At 38.3% G+C, this 26,186-nt stretch overlaps 1 protein-coding gene across 3 annotated transcripts; it reads right to left on the reverse strand.

The window, feature by feature from the left end:
- EMB (embigin) lies at positions 1,922-24,835 on the reverse strand. Of its 3 annotated transcripts, none has more exons than XM_021380797.1 (11): positions 24,647-24,835; positions 20,003-20,086; positions 17,770-17,859; positions 16,334-16,423; positions 13,834-14,008; positions 13,148-13,236; positions 9,628-9,755; positions 8,139-8,421; positions 7,330-7,363; positions 5,505-5,578; positions 1,922-4,906 (listed from the first exon to the last, which is right to left on the reverse strand). In XM_021380797.1, the coding sequence occupies exons 1-10, from the start codon at positions 24,732-24,734 to the stop codon at positions 5,521-5,523; spliced, it is 1,119 nt and encodes a 372-aa protein (XP_021236472.1). In that variant the 5' UTR covers positions 24,735-24,835; the 3' UTR covers positions 1,922-4,906; positions 5,505-5,520. The 3 variants fall into 3 exon arrangements, with proteins under 3 accessions (XP_021236472.1, XP_021236474.1, XP_021236473.1); XM_021380799.1 differs by lacking the exon at positions 24,647-24,835 and adding an exon at positions 24,283-24,428; XM_021380798.1 differs by lacking the exon at positions 24,647-24,835 and adding an exon at positions 22,737-22,842.

A 26,186-nucleotide genomic window follows, 5' to 3' on the forward strand; every position in this document is an offset into this window, starting at 1 on the left:
CATGGCATGCAGGCTCTCGCTCGTCACTGGTGGAAATGCATAGCTAATAACTATATTGAAAAAAGAGTGTTTTGTAGCTGAGAATTTGCTCTATCAGATAGCATTATTGTGCTCTTTGTATCTGTTGTAGTTAGAGGCATTACTTTCAGAGCAACCCGTGTATTTACTTCTCCAGAAGCAGGCTTATCAAATTGTATCAGATATCCTAAATAATACATGTATGTATGTATGATATCCACACATTTGGATGGAAAGAGGCCGGCAGGAACTTTTACATACACTTTCTTTCTGAATTGGTGGCTATATTTCCTGGGATTCTTTTCTTCAAAGCTTTTCCCTGATTCTTTCTTATTTCTTCTTTCCTTCGTGTCTGTACCACAGAAGCTTACAGATTAGCATGGGCACTTACTAAAGGGAAGAACACACACCACCTAAAATGACCCTAGCAAGTCCTGACTGTGCAACTGCTTGTGTAGTAATTCCCAAATTTCAGAGTATGTGCATGGACTTATTAGTCCTGATGGCCTTAACTTGGAGCTAACAGTGTAGGTGTGCTTTAATCAAGTAATATAAAGACTAATGCATTTTAAAAATATTCAACAATTATCCTCTCTCATCACAGAAACAACTGAATTACAGGGATTAAGCTAAAATTGTTAAACAGTATTGAAAAGCTGTTGCTATCTTACTTGCACAGGAAAGCATTTCCAAGTCCACTGTATGTAATTAACTGACAACTTTTATATGGTATTGTTTTATGTATTTTCTTTCAGAATTTACGACACCATAATCATAAGCAGTAGAGGATATAAATCCTAATATTCCTCTCTTCCCAAGGAACTCCCATCTTTGTCTCCTCATGCTATTATTGTACCTCTTGAAACCTTTTAAATTTCTAAATCAGATATTTCAAAATGCAGTAAAAGAGCATTTGGCACTGCAAGTCTGTAGCTTCACTCTTTCATTCTCCAACAGTGAGTTGTTTGCTCAAGTGTCCTCTGGTTATCTAGACTGCACATCCTACTTCCACTTAGGATGCATCAATTTTTTGGTAGCAGACAGCTGTATTTCTGCCACTTCAAATTGCTTGTGCACAAGTACTAGTTTAAGAAAAAAATATCAAAGATGAAACTAAAGGAGTGCTCCATCCTCATTCAGCTCTGCCTGCCATTCTAGTATCCTGTGCAAGGGAGATGCAGATGTTCCAAACAATTAAAAACAGCTGGCAAAAAGTACATACAGTTCTACTCAGCCTATTTTAACTACCTTTTCTCAGCCAAACTCTGCAAGCAAATAGGGCCATCAGCAAGGATGTGTTACTAAGCACTAGTGAGATAAAGCATTAATATGTACTTAACATGCACTAAGAAAACATTGCATTTTATCTCTTTGTAAGCGTAGTAGAAAGAAACCTCATGAAATAAGCAATGTTAAGTCTTTTAATTAAACCAGAGAGCAGAAATTAGTATTTATTTATATTTCCAAACCAATTGCAGAGATTTGTCTTCATGGGAAGACTAACAATATCTTAAATGCCTTTTGACACCCCATGCTTCATAAAAAAAAAAAAAAAAGTAGTCTCAGATGCTGAGATTCACCTGCATAACTCTAGTCTCCACTTAGTTTTGTTTTTTTTTTCCCCTTCTGGAAAAATACCTATTTTTCCCCCTGATCAACACAGGAAACAGAAGAGGTTCCTAGTTTGTAATTTAGATTTGTAAATTTGTAAAGTATTAATCTAGGTCAGCTGTAGTATTAAGCACTTAGAAAGAAATCACGTGGACATCACTTTCCCTTGGCAATTTCTACCTAAAAGTTTTTAGAGCTTAGAAGAGGCAGCTTGGCGCTCAAGCAGATGAGGTTAGAAGAAATCCTGAGTGTTTCTTGTTCAAGGTTAATTTGAATGGACAAAGAAAAGAAATGAAGTCTAATTTCACTTTATTGATGTGAAGGGGATAAGTACACTCGCAACATTATAGATTTGTGAAGTTTATTTGAATTATTTCTAAGTACAATATTACTACTTCATAGAACTCGTAACTACTCTATTACAAATACATAAACATATAGAAGATATTCCATTTTCTGTATACATCTTTCTGTTCAAGCAAAAAAAAAATAAAACAGTCAAAGGAGCACTGTATAAAATCAGAATGTAAAATAAGGCAAGTGTGATAAAAGCATTAGGCTCAGTACTTTTACTAGAAAAACAGAATTTGCTGTTAAGCTTCAGAGGAAACTCTTTAACAAACATACTGCAAAAAGAGAAAAGATTAACTTAACCATGGCTAAGACATACTGCTTCCTTCAAGGCACTGTTGTAGAACTTTTAATGTCAACTTGAAAATAATTCAGCAAGTCAGATGATGAAAATATTACCCTAATAATGAAAAAAAGAGTACAGTCTTTATTCTTTAAATGAAAGCATGAATAGATAAGCAAATCAGACAAAACTTCTTCATGGAAAAAGAAAACATTTTGGCTGAGATGGAGCAAACATTACGAGTTTGAAACCTTATATGATTCAACAACAAAAACAGGCTCTATCAGTCACGAACAATAAATTTAGGCCATTTAAAGACAGCTTTAGTAAAATGTTGCAGATCTTGGAACTTTGGATTATTTTTTTCCATAAACAGTTCAATGTATTATATATGCATGTTTTGGCATAAGAAAATAAGGCTACAAAGCTATTTGAAACTAGTGGAAATAAGTTTCCAAGCATGTAACTTGAAGTTCTTCTAATTTGAATTGTTCATCAGTCAGTATTCTTATACTTGGGTTTGGGATTGCTGTGGCTCTTATTTGGTGTCTTTGGCCAACATAGGAGGAACAGATCTACTTCTCAAATGAAACAAAAGCACCAATTCCCTTGGAGGCACAGCAAGCAGAGCACACTGGAGGGAGGTAAAGATCAAAGTAATGTTTCAGCAGGCAGTTGGAGCAAAATTACTGCAGTCCTGAGAGGAGGAATTCACAATACATCTAAAATACATGCTTCCTTCAGGGTTCCCTGGTTCCAGTCTGCTTTCACTGCAGCCCTTTATTACTAACAACAACAAAGAAAAAAAAACCCACCACTGTTGATGCAACTCACTTACAGGTAGCCAAGACCTCATACCACAATTTTGAGATCAAGCAGGAATGCTCAATGAAGGCAGAAGTAAGTTGTATACAAAAAGCAACAGACTAGTAATATGTTTCAAACAAACAAACAATATAAAGAAGTATTTTAACCTGCAAAAATGTACTTGCTATAGCAAAAATGCTACTATAAGAAATTCATATAAAAACCTACAAACGTATTATTATTTTTTTTTTTGCTTTTAATAATGCATATGAATCTAGGGCAAAATACAGTAAACACAGTACCTCAGCAAGGGAAATCTTTATCAGTGTTCAGCCCCTACAGTCTACCATTTCATGGTTGTATTCCTCCCGCTGTTTTTTATTTAGGCTGTAATTTAGAACTGTCAAACCTGCTAACTATATGCAATAAACAATTCTGATGTTTTCACTTATAGGAACAGTAAAACAGCTTTAATTCCTTTCCTCTTATTTGTTTCCATTTTATTTTTCTATATACCTTTTCCTGTTTTCAAAGAGAAATGGCCGCTTAAGGAAATGCAATTCAGATTTTTTTTTTCCTTTCACTTTGTAAGGAATTCTCAAATACTGCCTGTCTTTTCCTTACATTTTTTTATAGAGAAAAATCCTTCAAAAGCCTACTTTCCCCTGTTCTAAAAAGAAATGCTCTTCTGATTTTTCTTTTGGATTAGCAAGCAAAGGCCACTAGTGCAATTAACTGTTTTTCCATTTTCAATTGCTGAATATATATTACAACTAACTGGTACATTTGAAATTATAAAGTGCCATAAGTATGTGCAACAGAACTAGTGGTACTCAACATGCTTTACCTATTACCCTAGAAACTTTAGCTGCTCAAGTCCCTCACTGAACTCTGATTGCAGTTTGTCAAAGAACAATACCATACGCAAGTGGGAATACTAATTATACAATGTATGTTAAGAGGCATGTATGTAGATTACTGAAAATCTCTGTATTAACTGTAGTCACTGAACTGATTCTGCAGCTCTCGAGCTGCAGTAATTTGCTCAAGTAATTATTTCAATTATGTTTAATACGATACTGTATCCCTTTTCCTTCTTCCACCTGTTCTGAAATAACGCCAAAATATCTAATCTGCACAGCATTCAGCTTGTTGTCTATTTAGAATGTTCAGCCTATTTGGAAATAAAATATGGTATCTCAGCCATATAGGAGGACATCTCATGGAAATTAATCTCTTAAGTACCCAGAACATATTTTACTTCCTTCTAATTAAACGAAGCTGAGCAAAAAGTTAAAATTAAGACATTTTAATATTCACTGCAATTGCAAAACCACCGTTATTCTACATAGATCATGATAAATATTTCCCCTTGAACATCTCTTTGGTAAAAATGGCACTGACACAGTTGCTTTACCTGCCAGTAAAAGGCATTTTCTTTGGTGGAAATACATTTCTGATCTTGCAAGTCCAGTTTTAACAAGTATTCGAAATTCCCTTTTTGATAATGGTCCCTTTCTGTATTACCTATTCATTCAGTAAAGGCAAGGTTAATTTTGTCCTAAGCTGGAACTAAACACAGTCATACAACAATATGAAATCTAAACAGAAAAACCTGCCTTTCAGCAGTAAAATGACAAACATCAGTCTTACAGACAGCAAGAGTCTAAATGCAGTATATCAGGATACATTATTTATAAGAAATGAGCCATTTCACAGCTACTTTAAAAGCATCTTATTTCTTGCAACTGTAGAAGAGCTTATAGAGAAGCACAGTTGATAGCTGCATACTTCTTTAACTTTGTGACCATTTCCACTTCTGTAAGCTCAGCTTCCCTAATTAAAGAAGAAAAAACACATTTCCTTACCAAATCAGTTCCATTATTTTGCCATATTTTTCCATATTTGTGTGAAATTAAGCTTTGTTCCAGCAGTTTATATTTTACAAAATATTTGAATGGTCCAGTTTGAGTTGCTTGAGTACATACTGAAACTCAATTTGGGAGTATGAATCCTTACTGATTCAGTATCTAAAATTACAGCCTGAAAGCCCAGGATTCAGATTCATCAACAATCTTTCTGCATCTCAGCACCTACCCTGATATTCACAGAGATGTTTCATGATGTGGAACCAAACAATTAAAAGAGATTAATCTAAGTCCTATCTTAAAGCCTGCATAAGTGAACAGAACCACAATGACATCAGCATTCAGTTAGACAGCTTTGGACTCACTCTCTTGCTCAAATTAAGTCATTAATGACAATATATTACTTCATCTAAACAGTGATTCTATTACTGTTTTCACCAGATCAAAAAAAAACAAAAACAGAATGGAATGACAGTGGATTTTTTTTAAATTTATTCTTGTTATGATACTAGGCTACTCAAAGAAAGAAATTAAGCTTTAGTATCTACATTTCATACTTTACTTACCTTTCTAGTAACCAGATTAAATCCTTCTGTGCCTTGCACTACTGTTTTCCACACCATTGCTTTCTTCTGATTTACTGCAAGAAAGAGACGATAAGTTCCAAAACTGAATTCTGAAATGCAGGATGAGCACCATCATGCCTCCAGAATGCATCTAAGATGTACTTGGGTTTCTTACTTTGGCATGTAAGGTTGTATGAAAAAAAAGATTAAATATCACTAAAGTAACCGAAGTGGAAGTAAGGTCAACTCAATCGTCCTCAGAATCAACCCACAAACAATACATGAACACCATGAAAGTCGACATCCTCAAAACATGGACTGAAACACTCCTATCACTGCTTCTTTTGTCGTGCCTACAAGTAACTCTACTGTGTTCATCACAATCAAAACTTAACCTAGAATTGAATTAACTAGTATATATTTTTTTAAGCTAAGGAGTTATCTGAATACTATACTCCTACATAATACATTGTGGAATGTGACATTTTAATTATAACTTCATCAACCAAATTCAGCTATATATTAGACATCACTTGACATAACAGACTAGAAGTGTTCACTTAGAGCCATTCTTTCTGGTACACAAATTTATCTTCAGAACCGTTGAAACATGCAGTGTTAGAATAATTTAAAACTGATTTGGAAATACACAGGCAAGAAATACACAGTTTAATAGATTTTCCTTACATTTACCTAACAAGATAGAGAATTAAAGATCACACATTTGATCAAAATTATGACATCACAAACATCCCCCATTCCATCAACCACGAAAACTTAATACTGCAGTACACTGCACTATGTTACAATCCTATTATAAGTATGCTGAAACTATATTACAAGAATCATGGCTGTGCAAAGGCATTTATCTAATTTCAACCCAAGACATATCCCCAAACACTCAGCAGTATAACAGCATACTATATTTCCAAGACAAATCCCCACTTCATGGTATAATTGAATTACAGCTTTAAAGCTGTTTTGATAAGGGGAAAAACACTAAGATGTATTTTCAGCTAGCATGAAAATAACAAACGGGAGAGTGAACACAGCACACAGAAACAAGGTCACTGCAGCAAGAAACTCAAGAAATGAAAGGCAGCAAGTACTCAGAAGGACAGGAAGGAAATCAAAATAGGAATATGTATGTAAAGGGAAAAGGAACTGCTAAGCTGCATCTTAAAGAAAAAAGGAAAAAGGCCAAGTAATTGGGCTTCAAGAGATGGAGGCAAGGAGTTGGTTTATGTCAACAAGCCTTTAAAAGCACATCTTCCTAAGGAAGGGTGAACCAGCATGGCTGCATCAACCCTCTAACAGTAGGACAGCAGCAGAAGTGCCTGCAGCTGCCCTTCTGACTTCTGCACCCAGGAAGCCCAAACCGTTAGCACAGCAAGGGGCCGCTCCTTAAGCGAGAATTACCAATGCAGCTGACAGCAGCAGCTCCCAGCCTCTAGCCTTACAGTGCACCTAGGACAATTAGGGCTTTGACCACACACAAATTAGAGACATTTGTATTGATGCTGACAGAACAAAAATGCGTAACAAAGATTTCCAAAGCCTCTTCTGGAAAGTTTCCACCTGAGAGTGTTTCTCTTGATAGAATGAGGACAGATGTGGTCTTAACAAAAGACAAGTAAAAATATGTTCCAAACACCAAAGTTAAGTGCCAGTCAGAAAACCGCATTCTGCGCTCTGGAATTACATAGTCTTGGAGTAGGGGAACAAACTGTACATTCACATTAATTAACTCTTACCAACTAAGATACAAAGATAAACACTTCTTATGCATACTATGTAAGTTTTGGTATATAAATTCCTTACTTACAGTTGCTCAATTTGGTCAAATTCTTTTTCATCTTCTGCATAACACAAAAAAGATTATGTAAGGTCTTAGTTAACTACGCACATTAGAAAAGTTATTCGTATTTTTAATTATATAATTAATTCCATGCATTAACAAAAACAAATGCTATTTTATTAGCTTAATTTTCTTAAGTCTGTAATTATTCTGTTACTCTAACCAATGGAATTATCTACAAATTTGTTAAATGTTCTTCTACCAAATTCTATTAGTGATTTTAATGCATATCATGTTATATATTACATACATACAAGCATATAGATAAAATACAGTATACAAATGCATAACAAAGATATAATACACATATATATCAAATCTTGCTTCATCTTGCACATCTAACTTGGCTCATCTATGTGCATTTGATTCACCAATCAGGATTATTGAACTGATTTAGCGTCCACGTTTTTCCCTTTCTTCTCTTTCTCGATGGAAGTTTCTTCCATCAAAACTACTAGCAGTTACTTCCATTCCTAAGCATTTCCTGTAACAGCTACAGCCTCCAAATTTACTTGTCTTGTAATGAGGAAAAAAATAATGACTGTACCAAACCTTTTATGGGAAGCTATTTCAATACAGAAAGCACTTCATAACTGAATTCAAGACTTGCAGACAAGATTTTAAAGTCTGAAGTACTTTCTTCCTGTAACACTGCATACTTTATCAGAATGTGTAGATATAAGAGTCACACAGATCTTGTATATGAAGTAGCACAGGTCACGTCAAACACTTAGCTGTAATTTTAATAGAAACCTTGAAAAGATTAAGAACCCTACCTCCACGTTTCTCTTTCTTTTTCGAATAAAACTCAAAAATGAAAATTAGAGTTATTAAAATAACAACTTCAGCCACTATTGCTAGAAATGGCTTAAGTGGCACCATGAGTGTCAAAACATTAAGCTTCAGCTTTCCTTTACTTTTCCCTAGTTCAAAAGCAGCTTCACACCAGTATACACCATCATCTTCTTTGGTGAGCTTCAGTATTTTCAGATGGGTTACACTAGGATCTGCTCTATCTATTATGTACTTGTCCAACATCAGGGAGTCATTAATGGCAATCTGAAAATAGAAAATTCATTAAGTTTTACAACTGCAATTAAAAATTGTTCAATCAAGTTATTACATTATCAACAATTATAAAATATCTACACATAGAGATGTAAAATAATAAGAGGAGGCATTTAGTCTGCCTTCAAGTGAAGAATTTTCCTTCCCTGGCTAGTATTGGTTTCCTTTTCATTCAGAGCATGAAAATATGCACTATTAGGGAGCAAGTCACTTGACCTGCTTTAGCCAATTGAAAATGAAAGCTATCCTTGCCTTTACTGACTCTCCAGAAACAATCCTTTGGAGCTGGAATCCAATGCCCAGGTGCCACCACAGCACAAAGTTTAAGGTTTCAGGGAGACTGAGCTGGGAATGCTGCTTTGCTGCAAAATAAGCCAGGACAGCCACCCGACTCAATGCTTCTCTCCAGTAGTATGGAGGAAACTGATCTATTTACTTTCTCACTGCTCATAGAGCTTCCACCAGAAAAGGGCTAGAACAAAGTGGCTATACTTCTAAGGCTAATGAGGATCCTGAAAGGATGGAAACTGCTGATCTTGGTTTTCAAAAAAGGAGCTGAATTGAGTAGATACTTCAGCTCCTTCAGAACGAAGATACACCATAGTCTCCACCACAGGAAGACTTACTTCAGAGGTCATACTGACCTTCCTCCAACAGGTCATATTGGCTAGGAAACAGAAAAATATTTGTAAAGATAAAAAGTAGGAATACAGGAGAAACAGATAAAAAAAGAAATACTTTTGTTTTCCCTCACATCTCCAAAACCTTACATGTATAAAAATCAGTCAATCAATAAATAAGCATCCTGCTATGATAAAATTCTTTGCTATCAGATAGTAAGGTTTGAGAAATACAGTCACCACTAATATAGTTTTTTTTTTTAAATGTACTTCAAGACATAATATTTAATTGACTCTCTTATTTGGACTACAGGGATAAGGCAGGGACTTTTTGTATAATGTTATTTTTCTATGTGAGAACATAAACACTACAACTCCATAATAATGAATATTTCTAAATTTTGCACAGGTGTTTTTTTCTTTTATTCTTTTTAAATCCCCTCTGAAATCAGCTACTTGCATCAACTTTGATGTAAATGCAGTTTGTGGAGTTTGAAGTGAGATGTCATTATACTTTAGAGCATGCCTGTACATTTTCGTCACACTGTTTTGCTTGGCCAACAGACTGGAACCTTACCTGTTCACTTCCATTGGTCATGTACCAGGTCCAAGCAATGGGAGTATAACTGTGACTTTTACAAATCAGTATAGCTGAGTCACCTTCATAACTGATGACAGGTTTTTCTCTTCCTTCAATCTCCGGTACTAAGAACAAGTAGGGAAAAGTTCATCAAGTGAAAGCTAAACGTTTATGCTACAGAATGATAATATGTAACTACTGTATGTATCTCTAGATCAATATTTCTAGTAGCCTATTCATTTTCTTTTCCTTTGAATAACATACATAGTTACATCATTTATGACATGACCTAATGAAGAGTCATTTCAGGCTGATATTCTCTATACAGAATTTCGTTCTTAATTGCTGTATAATCTTTAAAGTTGCCAACTGATACTGAAAACTAGAGTTATATTCTGTACAGATTTCTACCCTTGTTCATTTCCTCTTTCCCTCCTTGTCAGCTGCGCTACATGCTTCATTTCTAATACACCAGAAAAACAAGTTTTTTTGCAATTTCACTCATTTTGCAAAAACCCAGTCAGATTCTATTCCAGATGTAATGCTACCACATAATGCTATCAAGGAAGTCCTGCATAGAAGTAATTTTGTTTATTTATTTTGTAATTAAGACATACTACAAATTTTGTAGTTTAAGTAGTTTAAGTATTTTCTTAGCTGAAGAAACAACTTTTGGATGTATGCCAGTAAAAAGGATTTTTGGTCCGAACTTGTTCAGAACATGGCCACAAGAAACAAAACATCAGATTCCTACTCTAGAACTATTCGACCCAGTTATTACAACTGCAACTATCCTGCAGCCTTATAAGAGCAGAGGCCCAAGAAGAACTGTTTAATACAGTAAGGCATAAAACAGACGTAGATCTGAGAAAATATATCACAATAGGCTGTTTCCCCTACCCTCTCATTTTCTTCATTCTGCAGGTGCTTACAAGTATGTTTTCCTCAGATCCATTTATTTTAAGGTATATTTCTTAAGTTTCATTTTTCTCTTCCAAGTACAGATCCAGTACATCTTTTAAATGGTTTCGATCACAGAAGAACAAACAGGCCAAGAATTTGCTTTCCGCAGTTGTGATAAAATATTCTGCATTCCTACCAAATTCTTCCTATTCCTTCTTTTTCCTAGCCGAACAAATATTAATTGTCTCAAAGTTTACTTCTTGCAACTGTTCAAACTTAAAAATTTCAATTTCAAATTAATTTCTCAGATATTCTTAACAACACCACCACTCCAAAGCTTAGAGTTTGTTGCACAATTTAGCAATCCAACCTCATTAACAATGAGGTCTTCTCATTCCACTTGTATTTTTGTTTTAATCATTAATATGGTATACTTCAGAAGAGTAGTGTCAGAATACTTCTACCTCTGCCACTAACAGGTAAAATTTCACTAATATGTGCTACCACTTTCTAATTCAAGGAGGAAAAAAAAAAAGTTAAAAAAAGCCAAAGAACAAGAACATGAGAAATACAAAAAACATTGCACGCAGCACAACATACTTCTGCAGTAGTCAAAAAGACCTCAGACACGTTGATCAGTGTCAAAGCACAACTCTAGACATGTGACGACCTCAGACATGATTAAGGACAAGAATATCCATAATGCGTTCTGGCACCCAGCTCCATAACACAGTAATTAATACATGAATGCATGCAAGGAGGTGTACTTAGTCCTCTCTGTTTGTGGTTTTTTTTTTCCTCTGTAGGCAAAGCACCCAGAATTTTGGGATAAAATACTGCTGCTACAAACAAAAACAGCAAACTGTTGGAGATTAACAGGCAAGCGACCCTACTAGTATTTATACTGGATTCCCACAGCAGTTTAAAGAACAGGGTTGTTTCACAGTGCACATACCCGGACAGCTGTTTAAGCAAGCAGAAACCCTGAACAAAGTGCAAGCATAAATGAAACATATCCTTTGCTAATACAGCCACTATTACAACACCTCATACTAGTTTAAAATACCCATGAAGAATCTTCATCATGTTTAATAACTTGAATTTCCTATGAAGCTACTCAGAATGTTATGGTTTCCTTGCAGACTTCCATGAGAATTTAAATCCCAAGCCCACAGAGTTAAGCCAAGCTAGGAGCACGGCAGCAAGCTATCAGAGTAAGTCAAAGCAGCAGTGACTTTAGCCACTGCATCTAGATCAACACATTACTCATCTCATGCAGTTTAAGAATTATTCCCACTACATTACTGACTGAAAGATTCAAGCATTTCTCTTTCCCATTTCCTTCACTCTTATATTTATCTTAATAAGTGCTAAGCCAGTAATTTTTTATGGCATCAGAAGTGGCAGGACTGTGAAGCAATTTTCCTCATCTTCTTGTAAGAAATCAACCAGTCCTGTGCACGGTGTTCTGGAAAAGATTTCTTTTCTGTTGATTCACTCATTTGTTACTGAAATAGTTATTTTATACTTTAAAAAGAATAAGGCTTCCTTTTCCTTTTTTAAAATCTAAACACGCTTGGGTAGCCATCCACCAAGAAAAACATATGAGCACTGTCAGAGATGGAAAGTCTAGGTAAACTAAAATTTTGTCCTTCCATTGTACTGCAATCTAAGTTTACCTTGCTGAAGGTTTGAAAGCAGGTATCAACACCACTATTCAAGACTTGAAAATGCACAAATTTCCTGAAGTTATACGACCAGATACCCTGCTAAACAAAGCCAGCTTGAAAATTATAAAACCATCCTGGGGTTAGAAGAGAAGAGTTAGGGTTTTGTGTTCATACAGAATCCCTCCTAGTATGTACCATTCCAGGGAGCTTTCACTAATCACATGCTTGCCACACTCACTGCAAACTCTGGAGGGTGTGAAGAGAGAAGCGGAAGAAGTCCCACTTCAGCAACTTGTATTTGTTTCATTCCTATGTTTTCCCATTCAACTAGATTTCACCTACTACTGCAAAGGGTGAAATCAGAGAAGACAAGTTTAAGTGCTCAGCTCCTCACCCACAGTGCTCAATGAAGCACATTCTAACTGTTTATATAAGGGCTGTTCTTACACTATATATAAGGGATGACACACTGAAGCATTAATTTGCTGTTTCAAAAAAAACAACTGAACTTGTTTAAGAACCTGCCTCCATTCTGCCAATCATTGCTGCTCTCATAACACAAGTCACAGGCCAAACTTTCAAGTCATTGGTTCTACTTTACAAAAAAATATCTCAGACACTATCCAGAGTTTCTTTTTCCACCCACTCGCTCCCCCTTAAGAAAGTGATGAACATTCACTTCTTCTGGATGAATGGGGAAGGAAGACAAAAATCAGTCCTCTACGGGGAGAGGAGCAGAAAAGTAGGCTTACATACTTTTGGCTGCTGCAAGTTTTGTTACAAAAGCTTTTAGTTTTGCTTCAAAACTTCCTCCCTCAATGCTACAGAAATTGCCTTTGATAGTGATTCTCACTTAGCTTGACTTAGCAGCCACTTATCAAATTAAATTGCAATTTCTGTACTATCCAGGAGCTATTAACAATGGATTTCAGTGGTCAACTTACCTTGTAAATGAAACACCACACTAAATTTTTCTTCACCTTTCACAGTACAAGTGTAACTTCCCAGTTTTCTGTTTTCTGAGATAGACAATCTTCAAAAGAAAAAAAAAATCACCATTTCGTTTGCATTTTCCTTTTTGTCCTGTATTTACTAGTGACTGCTAATTAGCATTATAAAGACGTACATTGTTGAAACAGTAAGATTCAGATTCAGTGCAATGTAGAATCATTAAAACATTTTAAGAAAACAGAAAAGCACACGAATAGCTAGGAATGTAAATACCACTCTAACTCTTGCTGCTCATAGGCACTTACACAAAACCAAGTATCTTTAAGCAGTATGACACAAAAGTTACCGAATTAGACAGAGTGTCATCATGTGAAATACATCCAACGTAGCATACACTGTATGAGATAACTTGTATTGTTTGCTTTCTTTAAAGCTTGTCCATCAGTAGGTTCGTATAGCTCCAACACAAAGCAATTTAGGAGTCTGAATGCAGAGAGGATGCTGAACTCCATTTGTTTTATAGGTACTTTACATGGATTTCATTTGTGTATATGGAGTAGCAGAAAAGTGATAGACTAATGACATTATTCAATCATTAACATCATTAGTTTTGGGCTGTGTATATGTATGTGACAGTACATTAAAACCTGCAAGCAAAACAGTGAAGACAGCTACTTACTGGATGCTCCAGCTATTTTCAGTTTTATTGATGTGCTTGATTGTTTCATTTCCCCTCTTCCAAGTCACCTGAAGAATTTTCATGTAAGAATATTTATCAGCCAGTCTGCATGACAGCTCAATAATAACTGCACTGCCCAAAGGGATGTTTTTTTTCACAGAAGAACCAGTTTCACCTAACAGAAGTAGAAAAATAGCACTTTTAAGAAAAAGCATCTTATTTCTTCATTCTATGAAAACAAGAGATTAAAACTATGCTAATTGCAAGAAGATACAGTGTGTTGTCGTTATACTTTCCAGTGTAAACAAAACTACAATACCAGGTATTCAGCTTTTGACAAAATTTTATTATAATTGAGTTGCTATACATAACGACTGCAAAAGCATAGTCGCTCAATTCTACAGGTAGGCTTCCTAGAGGGATCACATACAGAAACATTCATTTACCTGTGCTTCTACATAGTTTAACCTGAAACAGAAATACATTAAGTGCTTAGTTCTCACAGAAGGTGGGATGGCAAGAGAGGAAACAATGTCTGCTCAGTCTAAAACTCCCTTTCAACTCCATATCTGATAATTTAAAAATCAGAATTTACTAACACTGGAATGAATAAACGCTTCTTGGATTAAAATGCTTTTATAAGGATAAAGTTGTATTACTAACTTCAAAAAGAGTTAGACTTGTAAATATTTCTGAGTATCTACAAATTAGCCAGTTACAAGCTTTTATGATACTGTGAAATTATGGGTAATGCCCTACTAATAAAATCCACAACCATATCTTTGCTGGATCTGGCTTTTCAGCTACTCAGCTTGAAACCAAACCATTTTCAAATCAATTTATGGCTCTGTTCTACGATTGTGTGCTCCCCTCCTTGCCCCAATTTCCTCCTTTTGGCCTGGTCATTATACAAGGCCTTGCTCAGACATATGAGTACAGTACTCATTACAGTGAAGGTCTCACTAGGCCACAAACGAGCACAGGACTGGTCATGTTCAAGGCCTCGGTAAGACAGGTAATTGACCACAAATTTGTCTCACACTGAAGGCTGAAAGAACTGATAACATACATCTGGTTCAACAGATGAGGGCCACCTGAGCATGTGCCAAAAAAAATGTATGACTAAGTCAGTCATTTCACTCCATGAATAACGAGCAGCCTGAGAGCCCCTTGAGCTTCCCTGCACAACAAGATCTTCCCCACAGCAGGGATGCCTCTCCAGGTTATGCCTGCTGCAAAGATCCCTCACACCTTTCTTTCAAGGGATGCCTTGCCAATGCAGCTTTTTTGAGGAAAAGAAATCTTAAGGTGTACCTCACTAACTTGCTGTGTTAACCTACCTAAAAAGCCAAGCCCACTTGAAGCAGAAGAAGTGAATACTCTATCCATAGAGTATCGAAACTCCACTGGATCTGGTAGAGGTATGTAAATGCCTAAAGAAGAGCTGTATGCCCAGAACTCCAAGTTTTGGCTGAAGTACTACAGCTTCGTTGGCCTGGAGTTAAACTGAAAGGTGCAACACCTCCATCTTACACAGCAGAGCTATAATCACTGTAGCTCATTTATTAGATCCATTTATTAAACTCAATGAGTGAACTAAGCATAACTCACCTTAGCTGTTTATGACCAAAGTAATTTTGAAAATGCAATTAGTTTTACAGTAGTGACAGTTTTAGAATTAGATTAATCACAGTAGTTAAAAAACAGAATGCAATTTTGAGATTGTCTAAAAAGAAATCCACACTCACAATGAATGGAACATGAAGCCTTTATGTTGTTGAAGATTAGTGATTAGGAAGACTGATAGGTAGGGGATCTCTGCACCAAGAGTACTTGTAACGGAGCGAGAAACAGAGACTACCTCATTAAGTACCTTACTTTAAATTAGAAGAAAATAATGCTAGAAGAACAGCATAAGTGCAATGCAAGTGTGTCCTTAAGATATCATATTAGTATTTTGTAAAGGAGTTCTAACTGATCTCTTCACATTTTCCCATAAGTAATTCCAATTAAAACATTTTTCCCGTTTGTACAAGAAATTGGTTTTAACTTCTTATTTGTCAACTGGGAAACTCATGTCTACCTCAAGGAAACAGGCTGTCTCGTCTCTTCTCCTTGCTCTAAAAGCTGCAATGCTGAGAAGCTGGCTAGCACCAGTCAGGTAAAAAGCACCATACCTTACACTATCTCTCCAAATGGTTTCACCAAAGCGAAGAAATTATTACTTGAATTGACTTGTAGGAAGAACAGAGAGCTACAAATTGTTTTACTAGTGTTTTTATTAAAATACAAGTCTTGTTCTCCACTGCAAAATAGTTATTAGACCACAACAGTAAATGCAACAAATTCATTCATCTTTAACTGAAATCACCACTTAGTCTGAACAACTTACTTTTTCAATAAGTTGCATCCTAAGTGCTTCTAAAACTCACAAAAAATACTGCATGAAATTAAGAGACTTTCAATATAACATAACTAGAAGAGAAAACAACATACTCACCTGAAAGGAGCACCTCATACTCAACATAAGGGGGTTTAGACTTGTTCACTTTGATGACCTCATTAAAATCTGACGTGGTAAGATCTGGACCTAACAAGGTCGCGGAGGTAGTGATATGTTATAAAGCTATAAATATTATCATTAAGAAATACAGTATTGCAATTGTTTCTTATAGCAATCCTCTAGGGAAAAAATTAAAAATAAAATGCAGTAAAACAAAACCCTTGCCAAAGCTGCCTCCTATAAAGATTATTTCATATATTTTCTTTTTGTAACCACAGTCTTGAAGTAGCTGTGTTATATACGGCTATCATTACAGTAACTACACCAGTTCAGAATATGGTTTCTAACTATGATACAATGCTGTAATTTTAAATTTCAGAATACTCCAGAAAAGCCGTAACTGTCTACTTCACAGCCTGTTTCAAAGAATCTTTTATATGCATACTTCTCCTAAAGCTTAGGAATGAGTCCTGAACCTCTATGGGACTACAGCAAAGTTAAGCTGGACTTGGAAAAGTAATAAACTTCAGAGTAATAGAAAAAGATGATAACAGATAGAACATGGTTATTTCTCAAACCTCTACAATCTAGGATGTTAACAATTTAATAGCAATAAAGCTAGACACAGACCATCTACTTCAGATGCTACTCCACTAGAATCCAAAGACAGGAATGCCCTTGGCTCCAGTGGAACATGGTTCATGTTCCAAACCGCTCCATCAAACTCCCGATATACTTGAGGGAAATTTCCTTCCCCACATAAAAAGGGTATCAATATGTACTATCATCTGTCTGACAAAACCATAATCCTTTCCTGGAAAGGAAAGTGACATTTAAAAGGGATAAGATGGCCAAAAAAATCCCTGTTTTGTAGTGCTATGGACAGAATACTGTTCAGAGACTACCTTCGTAAATTTCTGCAAAGCTTGACACAGTTATCAGGTAGGTAGTTGTGGGAAGAGCCTCTGTTTATGCTCATCACTGCACATTTCAAGAATAGAGCAATTAAGAATATTAATAAAGCTGTAGCTTTAGCAACAGATGCAGACCAGCTAAAGAAAAATCACCCTTCACATCTACATAAATAAATGTTTTGTTGTTATCTGCATACAAGTTCCTAGCAAACTCAAGTACACAGTGAAAATGCAAAAGAAACTATACTTGAAAGAAAGGCAAATTCAATCTAACTACAGAAATTTTCATTTTTTTTCAGTTTCCAGTTCCTTCCCATACAGCTTTAAACAGAACTTAAACACTGTTGACGTCAAACTGTTTGTCTCGTCTTGGTAATTATAATATAAATTATATATAAAAAATATATAATATAAATTCTCCATAACTACTATATAAGTTAAAACAGAAACAGTGACCAAAAGCACACACTCAGCAGAACTTAACCCTTTATGTATAATAAGACATCTGATTGCTTTTACCAGGTGGAGATACATCATGTCCAAGTGTCAATTGATCTGAAACGCTGTCCCAAGTTGTTTGGCTGACAGTCTGTGTAGTTGTTATGGGCTCTAAAATGTTTAAAAACAAAGCTGTTACAAATCAACTTAAGTTTTTTTCTAATACTTAATTTGAAACAGAAAAAAATAGAGATTTCTTTCCTCCACTGCAAACATTTTAAGTCATGTGTTTTACATACTTGCAAAGCAGTTTTATTATAAGTTATTTTATAATTCATCTTAAATAAGATCAGTAACTCTGGATTGAATCTGCCTCATTATATAAAACTGTAGGAGAAAATGATTCCAGTTTCTGAAGAAGGAAAGAGACTTTTTTATTTATCCTATGGATCTCCTATGGATGAGAAGGTCCCAAAGTGTTCCTGTTTGGAGTCAAGAGAAAACTGCTACAGCTTCGGCCTTCTCTAAGCACTGGGTGGCAGAGCTGATCACTATGCAGTAGAAATCTCATCTCTGAAAGCCTAAACATTCTCAAATTATTTGTTCTTCTCCTTTACTGCATTGAAAAAAAATGAAATATGGTCCTTTTTCTTAGAAAAATAAAATAAAAAAAGAATGCCCCTCAGCCACAGTTGTTGTCAGAATCTGGTTGAGAAAGAAGTCCCTGCTACTGGTTTGCATCTCACGGTATCTCTGAGCAAGTGTTAGCGAAGGTACCACATGCCTTCAAACTGCTTGCCCATTCTGTAAAGCAAGTTTCTGTTTTGTTGGGGTTATTTTTGTTATTGTTTGTTTTTTTGGTGTTTTTTTTTTTTGACAGCATGTCAGCTTATGCTTGGCTTGTGCCATCTGTAATCTTCCATGCCTTCTCCCTTGCTTCAACTCGTATATTAAGGTGGACAAGGTGGAAGAACTTCAGGCTAGCTCATTTAGTAACCACTGATACCAGAGCGTTATTGCCAATCCTGACTAGTATTTCAGAATTAACTTTTTTTTTTAAAAGCAACCAAATTATGAAACTGTCTCCTAGCACTAGACAGTATCCTGTTCTTCTACAGAAGAGTGCAAACAAGCCTCAATCTCTGCCTCATTTGCAAACAAACAAGTCCAAATGTTTATGTCTGAAAAAAGATATGAAGGCTGAAGGTCTGGGGAACATTCTTCTGTTTGTGCGTGCAAACACCTTGACAGCATGCCACGGCTGTTATGGATCACCTGAGTTTATGTCAGCCCACTATACACATCACCTGATTACAGAAATCCTTCAAGGTGACAGATTAAGAAGGCATCAGTTGGTATGGGGGTTGTTCTCTACCTCCAAAACAAACAAACCCAAACCAGTAGACAACCTATAAAACAGCTTACACGTTGATAGGCTTCTCATACTGACTGGCCTTCTACCTGATCTTACCTATTAAACAAAACTAATCAGATGTTGTGTATTTCACCTGGCATATACATGTGTGGGCATATATATTGAAAGTTATTGAACTTATAGCTATTGCACTTACTCTAGGTCTCTCACATTTTGCTTAAAAGCTCTAAAGTTGAACATCAGATAACAAGCATTATCATCTTCAAAGGCAGAATAGTGGTTAGGACAACTTGTCATAACTTGCCATAAGTTCACATATAAATACAACCCAGTCCAAGTTTGATTTGTGTTAATCAGCCTGAGTTTTGGTGCACTGCTGAACTCCTGCTGCTCTGATCTTCATGAAGAAAGGAAAGGTGGGAATCAACAATAATCCATTTCTTCTCCAGTCTGCAACATACCCTCCACTTCCTATCCCAATTAGGGCCCTAAATACAGGGGATGAACAGCAGGGACAACAGAATGTTGGTACATATACATAATTAAAAAAATACATAGATGAAGGTAAAATGATGCAAGGACAGGATTACAAATCTCACTAATACAAGGACAAAAAGCAGAGTATTCACATGAAAATTATCAGTTGTTTGCTAGATCTGAACCTTCTACGACACTTTTAGTTTGGGAATTGTTCATTCTCTAGGGAGGGTGCCTGATTTGATGGGAATGTCATACATCTTGTAGTTGGGCAGCTTTTTCACAGTCCTTGAGATGCTTACAATACGAACTTTTGCAGTGACTTAAAAGGGTGTACATAATACATTTGCTTCTTTTTCTTCTGAAGAAAGTTCACCAACTTATTACAGAAATTTAAATACTAAATGGTAACACTAGGGAAAGAGCATTACAGCTTTAGGTGTACTGAAATAAAATAATTACCAGGAGATGAATTAAGTCCAGTGTGCATCTGAGTCAAAGCATTCTCTTGAGTATGATTGGCATCCCATGTTGTCATCAACAGACCTAAAAAGGGTTTAAAGAAACTTTATTCCCTCAGAACTAAGTCTAGTTAGTGAAAACAAATAGAGTATCCTCCCCTCAGACTACAACCATCATTTTTTCTTGACTTTTGAGCAAAACCACATGGTGAAAACTTATTTTTCACTAGTTGTGTTCAGCTTATTCTAGGCAAGAAAATTCAAACAGAGGCAGTATCTTTTACCTGACTTTTCTAAAAACCCAACTGAGAATTTTGTGTTCCTATCTTTTCCTGTAGATGGCCTGGCTACTCTTCAGAATATTTCAGTAGAATAATAAGGTTGATAACCTGTACTCAAATCCCACCTTATCCATGAGCTTGGACCATTCCAGCTGGTAATACTGCTACTAGCTGATTATTTTAAAACAGACTGGCAGATTCAGTAACACAATAACAAATCTGTAAGAACCTTCTATCTGTCTACTCTGTTTTGTGACAGATTTCCATCTACTACAATCTTCATGAGCAAAACAACAGCCATCTGTTTCACTCAACACAGGCTTCACCAAGTACTGCTAACCAATATTTCTAGTTTCCTTACCACCACAAACCTGATTTGACACTTTTTTTTTTTTAAGAGCCAGACAAGACACCAAGATTTTGCTTTGCATTCCTGACTGAGGAAAAAGAACAGCAGGGGTAGGAGGAGATAAATTGTTTACTTGGAGCACTCCACTGTACCACTTCTGATGAGAACTCAAGGCCCCCGGATGATTTACTAAAACAGATGCTTGCAGCTTCCCTTTTGTTCCCACATTTGAGTGGCATAGCTTAAAATAAACACTATCTTAACATGTTTTGGTATTCCAGGGCATAGTTTACAGCCACAGCAGCAGGATGCGCTCCTCCTTGTACTCTGAGCAACATCACCTCAGTGCCTTTTAATTGATTTGGCCAGCAGTCACAAAGCTGTGCTTGTAGCCAGAGAAAGAAAAGCACATATGCTGTGTTTTGCAGTTGTAATCAGATACAGGACGGTGTAATAAGCACTACTAGACCTTCAGAACAGAAGCAAGCATACAGCAAAAAGTGGAAATCCAAATCACAGTCTGAGTGTGTTCAAACCTGCTGAGAACCATGTGCCTTCAGGGTATTGCTCATTCCTACAGGTGAACACCACCACTAACACTCCTATGCAATTTCACTACTGGAAGCACAGACTACCTGTGAACTGTCTCATGAGTCACACAGGTTACTGCAGACTGCATCAGAAACGTGCCTAGCTCTCAATCTGTCCCCCATACTTCAAGCAGTTTGAACTAGAGTATAGTAAGTTAGTTAAAGAGTATAAATATATAAACAAATCTGCCACCAGAGCATTAGCAGTTCTTCATAACTGGCATTCTCATTTCTCACAGTGAATTAGCGCACTGCTCCCAGGGCCCTTCACCTCACACAAGGAACTTAAAAAACAGAGGAATCTGCACAATTTGAGTACCTGCTGGCTTATGACCCAGCTGGTAAGAAGACCAAATCTTATCCCCTTCTTAACCCAGGTGGTGAGAGCAGAGAAGGCTATTATGCTCCTGATATTAAGGTTAAAATAGAAGAAAGGTCTGCATCATCTTGAGGCATTCTGAAAGTGTCATGGTTCACCCGATCCTGTGTCAGCTTAGTAGACGTATCACCTGCATAGTAATTAAAATCCCCAAAGATGATAAATTTAGAAGGCACCAGCCTGTACACCAGCTCTTATCTCTCTGCAAGGAAGCCAGATAACCTGCAACATGTTTTGCATACTAATAGGCTTTTCATCATGGCTTGCCTCTTTGATTCATAAACCAAATGAGAGCAGCTGAGTAGTGTGATTTCTCATCGATACTGCTTCTACCTTTTGGTTCTTACCTGCTCACATATAGAACTACATGGTATAGAGGTAACACAGCACCTCTTGTCCTGTCATAGACATACTGCTACACAGCTTATGCTATGAAGATGAGCCATTGCTGTACGATGAGTGTGATGAAGGTGGGGAGCAATATAAGTAAATATAGTGGAATAACTTCTCAAACTATTGACTAAGGGCTGAAATTCTTTAGTCTATAATTGAATTGCATTAGCAATGATGAGGATTGATGTGCTCTGCTTGCCCTGATCTTTACAGAGAACAGAGTAGGTGAGAGTATGAGGCCACTGATTTATGCTTCTGCCTTCCCTCTACTTCCTACCGTAGCCAATATTTGGGTGATAAAGTGGAGTTATACTATAATTGTAATCACTGGAGCAATATCAGGCTTTTTAATCTATATGAATCACTTTGAATCCTACCACTTTGAATCCTCCTTGGCCCACTGAAAGGTCTTCAAAAAACACAGCAGAGAAAAGTGGCCGAGTAGAGAAAGACTGAGATAAAATTTGGCTTACTTTAGCTTAATTAGTTTAATATTTTTTTTGTCAATTAATTACTCTCTGTGGAAGTGCACAAGCATTTAGCAGCTCCCCAGACTGGCAGCCAGAACCTCCTAGAGGCACCTGGAAGGCAAAAGCTGCAGTGCCAGCTCTCATGAGGCACCAGAGGATCCAAAAGGGGCTTCCAAAAGCCCCAACAGAAGCCCTTCCTTTAGGGCAAACCAGAAAAATCCAACAAGGAAGCTCAAGAAAACGGGTGTATCTTCTGCTTGCAAAGCTGCTTACCATCTTTAGGGTCAGAAGATAGCAGATGAGATGTGGTGGATTTTTCTAAAGCAATCTGGCAGCACATGGTGCAACTAAACCAGGCAACTGAAGCAGCAATCAAATGAAGCAGCAAGGTTTGAAGAACTTTATGTCCTGGCAATTAATAGTTAGAAATTACCCCAAGCCCAATGCAGAAGTGATGGTTTAAATTTTTTGAAGCAATTAAACAGTTAATAAGACTAAAAGACAAAAAGAACAGAATGGTAGGAACTCTACTCAAGTTACATAACCCAAAGGAACACCTAGGAGGCCTGTCTGCACCAGCCTGACCAGCGGCAGAGGGACACCTAACTCTTACTTTCTTCAGCGGAGCCCCTGTGCATACAGCACTTCCTGCAGCTGCTTCTACTACTAACTTATGTTTAGAAATAAGCCTGGTGAACCTGCACAACTCCAGAACACACTGTTTCCAAGCTTCACCAGAAAGCACTGCCAATGCACCTGCCTCCAAGGTTGCAAGAACTTCCGTTGGGAGCACTTGGAGAGTAATTTGCAAATGCACACAACAGAAGAGTAATAATACGTTATTTCCCTGGATTTAAGACACCACAGAAATTGCAGTATGAAGCCTCTCTCCATACTGAACCTTTTTTGTATGAAGATGAAAGCATTTAGCAGAAGTCTGAAAAGCAATAGCCTTGTTTTATACATACAGATGGTACTAAAGCTGCTGGTTCACTTCTGGTATCTTCCCAAAAATCAGGTATCATATCTACCATTTTATAGAGACAGTAGATTTAAAGAAATTGCTTCCCAGACAGGGATTTTAATTATTTTTCTTTTTCAGCAGAACAGGATCTCATTCCATTAATTATGTCACATAAATTCAGAATTGCTTCAGTCACCATTAGGTAAAAGTTATGGTGGTAAGTCAACAAAAAATAAGCATCATTTGGCCCTAGAACAGCTCACAGGCTCCTACAGCCATAAAACTTTTTCCATCACGGAGACACTGTCAAAAAGGTTTTCTGATTTATGTGTGTGTACATAAAAACACACTCTGCACAAGCCTTAAGAACTACAAGACACTTTTTCCGCCGTTTCACATTTTTTCGTGAAATTGCTACAAACTCTAAGGAGGCTATCACCTCGGAGCAAGAAGTACAGCTCCTCTCAGCGCCTGTAAGCCTGACAGGGGCACCAAGAAACACACACACTGCCATGCACCACAGCTGGTCTCAGCACGCAGAGCTGCCCACCCGGCCACCAGGTGCTCCCTGCCAGCAAACGCCAGCACTTGAGGTTCTTCCATCCTACCGTTCTGTACCACTCTGCCGCGATTCCAAGAACAGCCATCGGTAACAGAACCATTAACATGAGCTTATTTCTTCAGCTCCTGAGCTACCAAACACCACCAGTGAAAAACACATCCCAGAACGGCTTTTTCTGTGTTTCAGACGTGACATTTAAGAACGCAGTAGAAAAATCCTCTAAGAAACATCCTTCCAACCCTCATGATTATATTTTAATAAATTAGCTCGAATTAAAACCTACGAGGACTTGCCTTTTTCCAGGACTTCAGGGACACGTTATTTGGTACACACGGCAGCAGTGCCGCGCCGCTCCCGGCCCCACACCCGCGCGCTGACAAGTCCTTCCACCCGTGGGGCACACAGCGGGCAGCAGCGCCCAGGCGGAGATGCGTAGCGGCAGCCGGGACCGACCCCGCCCGGCAGCCCGGCACATCCCGGTTGTCATCCCAGCGATGCCGGGGGCGCGGCAGCAGGGCGCGGCCGCCAGCCTCGACGCCCGGAGGGGATGAGGGAGAGCGCAGCTCCGCCGCCAAGCCGGCGCCGAGCCGGGCCGCCTGAGGGACGGATGCTTCGGGGTCCCAGGGCCCGCGCTCCAGCCCAGGAGGGAGCACTCACCTGCGAGGCTGCCGCCCGGGAGGCTGAGACAGAGCAGCAGCAGCCACAGCAACCGCCCCGGGTGCCCGCGGCAGAAGCCGGGCAGCATGCCGCCCCGCCGCCGGCCTCCTGCTGCCGAACGCGCCCCGAGCAGCGCCCCGGGGCCGCCCCGCCGCCGTGTAGGCAGCCAGCAGGCGGACGGCCCGGGCCCCGCAGTGGGCCGCGGCGGCTCCGAGGAGGGGGGGGGGGCTGGGGGGGAGAAAAAAAAAAAAAAAAAAAAAAAAAAAAAAAAAAAAAAAAAAAAAAAAAAAAAAAAAAAAAACACGACCCGCAGCCCGTGAGCAGGGCAGACGTCAAGCGGCAGCGGGTGAGCCACGCCGCGCGGAGAATCCCCGCGCCGGTTTTATGGGCGGGAGGGCGTAGGTGGGAACGGTAGGCAGAGGGGGGCTCCTCCCGCCTCGGCCGGGCCGCGCCGAGGGCGGTTATCTTCGCGGCGCTGCGGCGTAATGGTGCAGCTGCCGCGAGGCCGCCCCCGCCCGAGGGGAGCTCGGCGGCAGCGCTGGGTCGGCTCCCGAAGAAAAGAGCGCGGCCTGCGCTGCCCTTTGCCTGCTGCTCTGCGCGGCCCCGCTTTGAGGGTCAGTGGCTTGCAGGCAGCTGGGTTATTCTGTATAAGAGGAAGGGCTGCGCAGGGCTCCCCGCTGAATGTCCCGGGCCGCGCTGCAGTGCTAGGGGAGCGCTGTTTCTAACTAGTGTTTTCAGGGCTTGGCTGCTGCAATCAGGAGCCTTTAATTGCTCAGATACCTTAATGCCTATACAGTACTACATACATGTAAATGAAGACACTTATGCATTGAGATGTATATATGGTTGACTTAAAAAAAAAAAAAAACAGTTTGGATTCTGCAGTATAAAACCTAGCCAGGTGGCATTCTTCGAAGAAGAACCTTCGGGGTGGGGGACGTGCTGCATCCTTCCTACTAAGACACAGTTATTGCAGCTGATAGAGAAGTAGAATTGCGCTCAAGATTTGTATCAATAATGCAAAAAATCTTGCTGCAATGAAGCTGGTACATCAGCATAGCTCTCCCATGCTGGCAGAGCAGTAGGAGTTTATGCAGAGCAGGTGTAAGTCAGGTGCCCCACATGCTGATTTTCCAGCATTACACATCTGAATTTCTGCATATCTGCTGCTGTCCATGTCCCCTGACACCATTACAGTCCTTCATATTAAAACTTTCCGTCATAAAACCCTGTAAGAAATAGAACTAACGGCAAAGGACTGAGAACAGAATTTTTTTCCTTAAACCCATTGTATATGTCTGGTAAAAGGCTTGGGATTCCCACTGGCTGTACAGGGCCACATACAGGTAGGAGCGTTTTGTGACACTGTGAGCATGAATGTCCTCTATACACTTGGGGCATTAGGATGGAATCTTCACTGCTCTGTCTCTAATGTTGTTTTGCTCATATATATATATAGTCAATGCACAGTGATACCTGTACAGCAGTTAAGCCTCTGTTTTTGAAACTTAGCTACAACCCAGAGTTCTCTGGAGCCATT

The sequence above is a fragment of the Numida meleagris genome, chromosome Z (assembly GCF_002078875.1).
Source record: "Numida meleagris isolate 19003 breed g44 Domestic line chromosome Z, NumMel1.0, whole genome shotgun sequence".
Classification (NCBI taxonomy): Eukaryota; Metazoa; Chordata; class Aves; order Galliformes; family Numididae; genus Numida; species Numida meleagris.